Source organism: Micropterus dolomieu, unplaced genomic scaffold, assembly GCF_021292245.1.
Source record: "Micropterus dolomieu isolate WLL.071019.BEF.003 ecotype Adirondacks unplaced genomic scaffold, ASM2129224v1 scaffold_302, whole genome shotgun sequence".
In the NCBI taxonomy this organism is placed as follows: Eukaryota; Metazoa; Chordata; class Actinopteri; order Centrarchiformes; family Centrarchidae; genus Micropterus; species Micropterus dolomieu.
This window is the reverse complement of record NW_025744293.1, coordinates 5,001-10,000: the sequence shown is the minus strand read 5'-3', so window position 1 is coordinate 10,000 and position 5,000 is coordinate 5,001. Positions and strand designations below refer to the sequence as shown.

Here is a 5,000-nt window from a genome sequence, read left to right as displayed (position 1 = left end):
ACTCAGTACACATGAGCCTGATACAGGACCAGAGTGTTTAGATCCTGACATCATTGATCACATGATTGATCAGAGCAGGACCGGAAAAGCCTCAAATCTACCTGTCCTCTGAGTCTCTACCTGTCCTGTCTCTACCTGTCCTCTGAGTCTCTACCTGTCCTCTGAGTCTCTATCCGTCCTGTCTCTACCTGTCCTCTGAGTCTCTACCTGTCCTGAGTCTCTACCCGTCCTCTGAGTCTCTACCTCACCTGTCTCTACCTGTCCTCTGAGTCTCTACGTGTCCTGTCACTATCAGTCCTCTGTGTCTCTATCTGTCCTGAGTCTCTACCTCACCTGTCTCTACCTGTCCTCTGAGTCTCTACCTGTCCTCTCTGTCTCTACCCGTCCTCTGAGTCTCTACCTGTCCTGTCTCTACCCGTCCTCTGAGTCTCTACCTGTCCTCTGAGTCTCTACCTGTCCTGTCTCTACCCGTCCTCTGAGTCTCTACCTGTCCTGTCTCTACCTGTCCTCTGAGTCTCTACCCGTCCTGAGTCTCTACCTGTCCTGTCTCTACCTGTCCTCTGAGTCTCTACCCGTCCTGAGTCTCTACCCGTCCTCTGAGTCTCTACCTCACCTGTCTCTACCTGTCCTCTGAGTCTCTACGTGTCCTGTCACTATCAGTCCTCTGTGTCTCTATCTGTCCTGAGTCTCTACCTCACCTGTCTCTACCTGTCCTCTGAGTCTCTACCTGTCCTCTCTGTCTCTACCCGTCCTCTGAGTCTCTACCTGTCCTGTCTCTACCCGTCCTCTGAGTCTCTACCCGTCCTCTGTGTCTCTACCCGTCCTCTGTCTCTACCCGTCCTCTGAGTCTCTACCCGTCCTCTGAGTCTCTACCTGTCCTCTGTCTCTACCTCACCTGTCTCTACCCGTCCTCTGTGTCTCTACCTGTCCTCTGTCTCTACCTGTCCTCTGAGTCTCTACCTGTCCTGTCTCTACCTGTCCTCTGTCTCTACCCGTCCTCTGTCCCCCCCCAGGTGCAGCAGCGTGGGGTCCTCTACGTCCAGAAGCAGTGCTCTAACCTGCTCGATGAGCTTCCTGAGCTGACGGACGACGTGGAGCCTCACGTCTCCTGGATGAGCGCCGCACTCGGTGAGTTCACGTGAGCATTTCTTTGGTACAGGCCCACTGACCTCAGCGGGACACGTTTCATTATCTACTGACCTTTTCTCCACCTGGTGCTCGTCTTCGTCCTTCACGTGAAGCTACTTGTTCTGCATGTCGACCAGCTCGCCGTTGTTCTCGAATAAAGGTTAAAAACAAAGTTCGTCTCTTCAGCTGCAGCTCAAACCGAACGTGGTTTTATTGCAGCAGACAGAGAAGCACTTTGCTGAAACGACGACACACATAAAAGACAAGTGACAGAAAGAGGGGACGCCTCGTCTTTACTGAGAACCTCTTTATTTCTAAACAGATTAGTGGACATTAGCAGAGAAAAGGAATAAACAAGCTAAATGCGTTAGTTCATCTACAGAAGTGGCATCGCTGATGTCACGTGACTCGTCGCTCTCAGAGGATCTGGTCTCTCCGGCGGTCCAGCTCCTCAGACAGGGCCCTCAGGCTCCTCCCCATCCTCTTGGGGGTCCTGACTCTCTGCTGGTAGCTGAACTTGTTGAAGCCCTGGTGTCTTCTTCCCGGTTTGGAGCCGAACAGCTCGTCCTTCTTAAACTCCTCCACGAACCTGGACACGTCCGCCGTCCTCCCGCGGGACGAGGACGTGAGGCGCGACAGGTACGCGGACAGGTTCAGAGGGTTTCCCCCGGTAAAGAAGATCCGGTCCAGGTCTTTGGCCTGAGCGCCGGCCAGCTGGGCGCTCTGCTCCACCTGCTGCTTCGTGAAGCTGCCTTTACCGAACTCGATCCCACCTGCGGACAGGAAGCCTTCGTTAGACACGAGGGGATTCTTGGACATTCTCAGGACTAAATCTGCTTCACTCAAGACCAGAACTCTCTGATTCAGACTCCTGAGGGACATAATCTCCTAAATATAACGTTGTGTCAAGGACCGTCTGCTGAATCATATACTGGACCCACGGCGAGTACTTTGAGTACTTTGAGTACTGTGGTTTTCCTACTTTTCCATCAGTGAAGGATCTGAATCCTCCTTCCACCTGATTGGCTGAGCAGACGTGCAGGTGTGTGAATCACCTTTGAACTCGCTGATCAGCAGCTCTGTGAGCAGGTCCGGGCTGATGTTCCCTCCAGATGTTCCCTGAAGGTTCAACACTCGGTTCCACTTCAGGTCCTGCCTGACGCGCTCCGGGTAGAACCCCTCCATCCCTGTTCACACACGGTAACCATGACAACAGCCATTAGATCCTCCCCACGTGAATGACACGCTTGTTGGCGCCGTACCTGTGATCATGTGGTGGCTGCTGTTGAAGAGCTGCAGGTGTTCTCTGTTCCACAGCAGAACCAGGTCCATCCTCCAGAAGTCCGCCATGGCGTCTCCGTCCCCCTCCTGGATGGCGTCCCGCCTGGCCATGTGGTAGAGCCCCTCCCACACCACCGCCCTCGTGTAGTTAAACAGGAAGTCCTCGCCGTCCTCCGCCATGGAGCAGGACTCTGAGCAGAACCACGGAGCTGGAACATAAAACCACCAAAAACCATCAGTCTGGTACTTCGGAACAGAACCAGACCGTTAACGCTGCGTACTTGTACTGCATTACTCTACATCTACATTTAGTTGTACAGCTAACTCAGCGCCTTAGCGTTTCGCTCGCTCTCGTGTGCGGCTGAGCGTCTCACTCTGCTCGGCGCCGCTCCGCTGGGCCGCTGTCAGACAGTCTCGGTGGTACCACTCGTGTCTCCTGCACTTGTCCGTCCGGCCGCACTGGACCATCTGCCCCCCCCTCCGCTCCTTACAGTGACAGAACACGTAGGTCCCGTCTGCGCTGCAACCCGGACCGCAGAACCAGTCCTCATGCGGGTCAGAGAGGGTCTGAGCTCGAGCACAGCTCTCATGGAACCAGATCCCTGGACACAGATTACTGCAGCACCGAACCAGCTGCTCACCTGCTTTCTCTGAGAGGAGACAGACGGAGACAGGCGGAGTTAAAGACAGACGGAGACAGGAGGAGTTAAAGACAGACGGAGATGAGTTAAAGACAGACGGAGATGAGTTAAAGACAGACGGAGACGAGTTAAAGACAGACGGAGACAGGAGGAGTTAAAGACAGACGGAGACGAGTTAAAGACAGACGGAGACAGGCGGAGTTAAAGACAGACGGAGACGAGTTAAAGACAGACGGAGACAGGAGGAGTTAAAGACAGACGGAGACGAGTTAAAGACAGACGGAGACAGGAGGAGTTAAAGACAGACGGAGTTAAAGACAGACTGAGACGAGTTAAAGACAGACGGAGACAGGAGGAGTTAAAGACAGACGAGACGGACGGAGTTAAAGACAGACGGAGTTAAAGACGGACGGAGACGAGTTAAAGACGGACGGAGACGGACCGAGTTAAAGACGGACGGAGACGAGTTAAAGACAGACGGACGGAGTTAAAGACGGACGGAGACGAGTTGAAGACAGACGGACTTAAAGACAGACAGAGACGGACGGAGTTGAAGACAGACGGAGACAGGAGGAGTTAAAGACAGACGGAGACGAGTTAAAGACAGACGGAGACAGGAGGAGTTAAAGACAGACGGAGACGAGTTGAAGACAGACGGAGACAGGAGGAGTTAAAAACAGACGGAGACAGGAGGAGTTAAAGACAGACGGAGACGAGTTAAAGACAGACGGAGACAGGAGGAGTTAAAGACAGACGGAGACGGACGGAGTTAAAGACAGACGGAGTTAAAGACAGACGGAGTTAAAGACGGACGGAGACGAGTTAAAGACGGACGGAGACGAGTTAAAGACGGACGGAGACGAGTTAAAGACAGACGGACGGAGTTAAAGACGGACGGAGACGAGTTAAAGACAGACGGACTTAAAGACAGACAGAGACGGACGGAGTTAAAGACAGACGGAGACAGGAGGAGTTAAAGACAGACGGAGACGAGTTGAAGACAGACGGAGACAGGAGGAGTTAAAGACAGACGGAGACAGGAGGAGTTAAAGACAGACGGAGACGAGTTAAAGACAGACGGAGACAGGAGGAGTTAAAGACAGACGGAGTTAAAGACAGACTGAGACGAGTTAAAGACAGACGGAGACAGGAGGAGTTAAAGACAGACGGAGACAGGAGGAGTTAAAGACAGACGGAGACGAGTTAAAGACAGACGGAGACAGGAGGAGTTAAAGACAGACGGAGACGAGTTAAAGACAGACGGAGACAGGAGGAGTTAAAGACAGACGGAGTTAAAGACAGACTGAGACGAGTTAAAGACAGACGGAGACAGGAGGAGTTAAAGACAGACGTTAAAGACAGACGGAGACGAGTTAAAGACAGACGGAGACAGGAGGAGTTAAAGACAGACGTTGTTAAAGACAGACGGAGACGAGTTAAAGACAGACGGAGACAGGAGGAGTTAAAGACAGACGGAGACGAGTTAAAGACAGACGGAGACAGGAGGAGTTAAAGACAGACGGAGATGAGTTAAAGACAGACGGAGACAGGAGGAGTTAAAGACAGACGGAGATGAGTTAAAGACAGACGGAGACAGGAGGAGTTAAAGACAGATGGAGACAGGAGGAGTTAAAGACAGACTGAGACGAGTTAAAGACAGACGGAGACAGGAGGAGTTAAAGACAGATGGAGACAGGAGGAGTTAAAGACAGACGGAGACGAGTTAAAGACAGACTGAGACGAGTTAAAGACAGACTGAGACGAGTTAAAGACAGACTGAGACGAGTTAAAGACAGACGGACGGAGTTAAAGACGGACGGAGACGAGTTAAAGACGGACGGAGATGAGTTAAAGACAGACGGACTTAAAGACAGACAGAGACGGACGGAGTTAAAGACAGACGGAGACAGGAGGAGTTAAAGACAGACGGAGACGAGTTGAAGACAGACG

At 52.3% G+C, this 5,000-nt stretch overlaps 2 protein-coding genes across 2 annotated transcripts in view; one reads left to right on the top strand and one right to left on the bottom strand.

Annotated features, from left to right (window-relative positions):
• Positions 1 to 1,202, top strand: part of LOC123967347 (bifunctional peptidase and (3S)-lysyl hydroxylase Jmjd7-like) — a 2,607-nt gene extending 1,405 nt beyond the window's left edge. Inside the window, exon 4 of the mRNA XM_046043419.1 lies at positions 1,014 to 1,202. Within this exon, the coding sequence (XP_045899375.1) occupies positions 1,014 to 1,142 (129 nt within the window). The 3' untranslated portion in view covers positions 1,143 to 1,202. The remainder of the gene's footprint in view (positions 1 to 1,013) is intronic.
• A 218-nt stretch (positions 1,203 to 1,420) lies between these two features.
• Positions 1,421 to 5,000, bottom strand: part of LOC123967348 — a gene marked incomplete at its 5' end in the record, with an annotated part of 5,102 nt that continues 1,522 nt past the window's right edge. Inside the window, 4 exon segments of the mRNA XM_046043421.1 lie at positions 1,421 to 1,901; positions 2,184 to 2,315; positions 2,391 to 2,618; positions 2,784 to 3,059. Coding sequence (XP_045899377.1) covers positions 1,546 to 1,901; positions 2,184 to 2,315; positions 2,391 to 2,618; positions 2,784 to 3,059 — 992 coding nt within the window.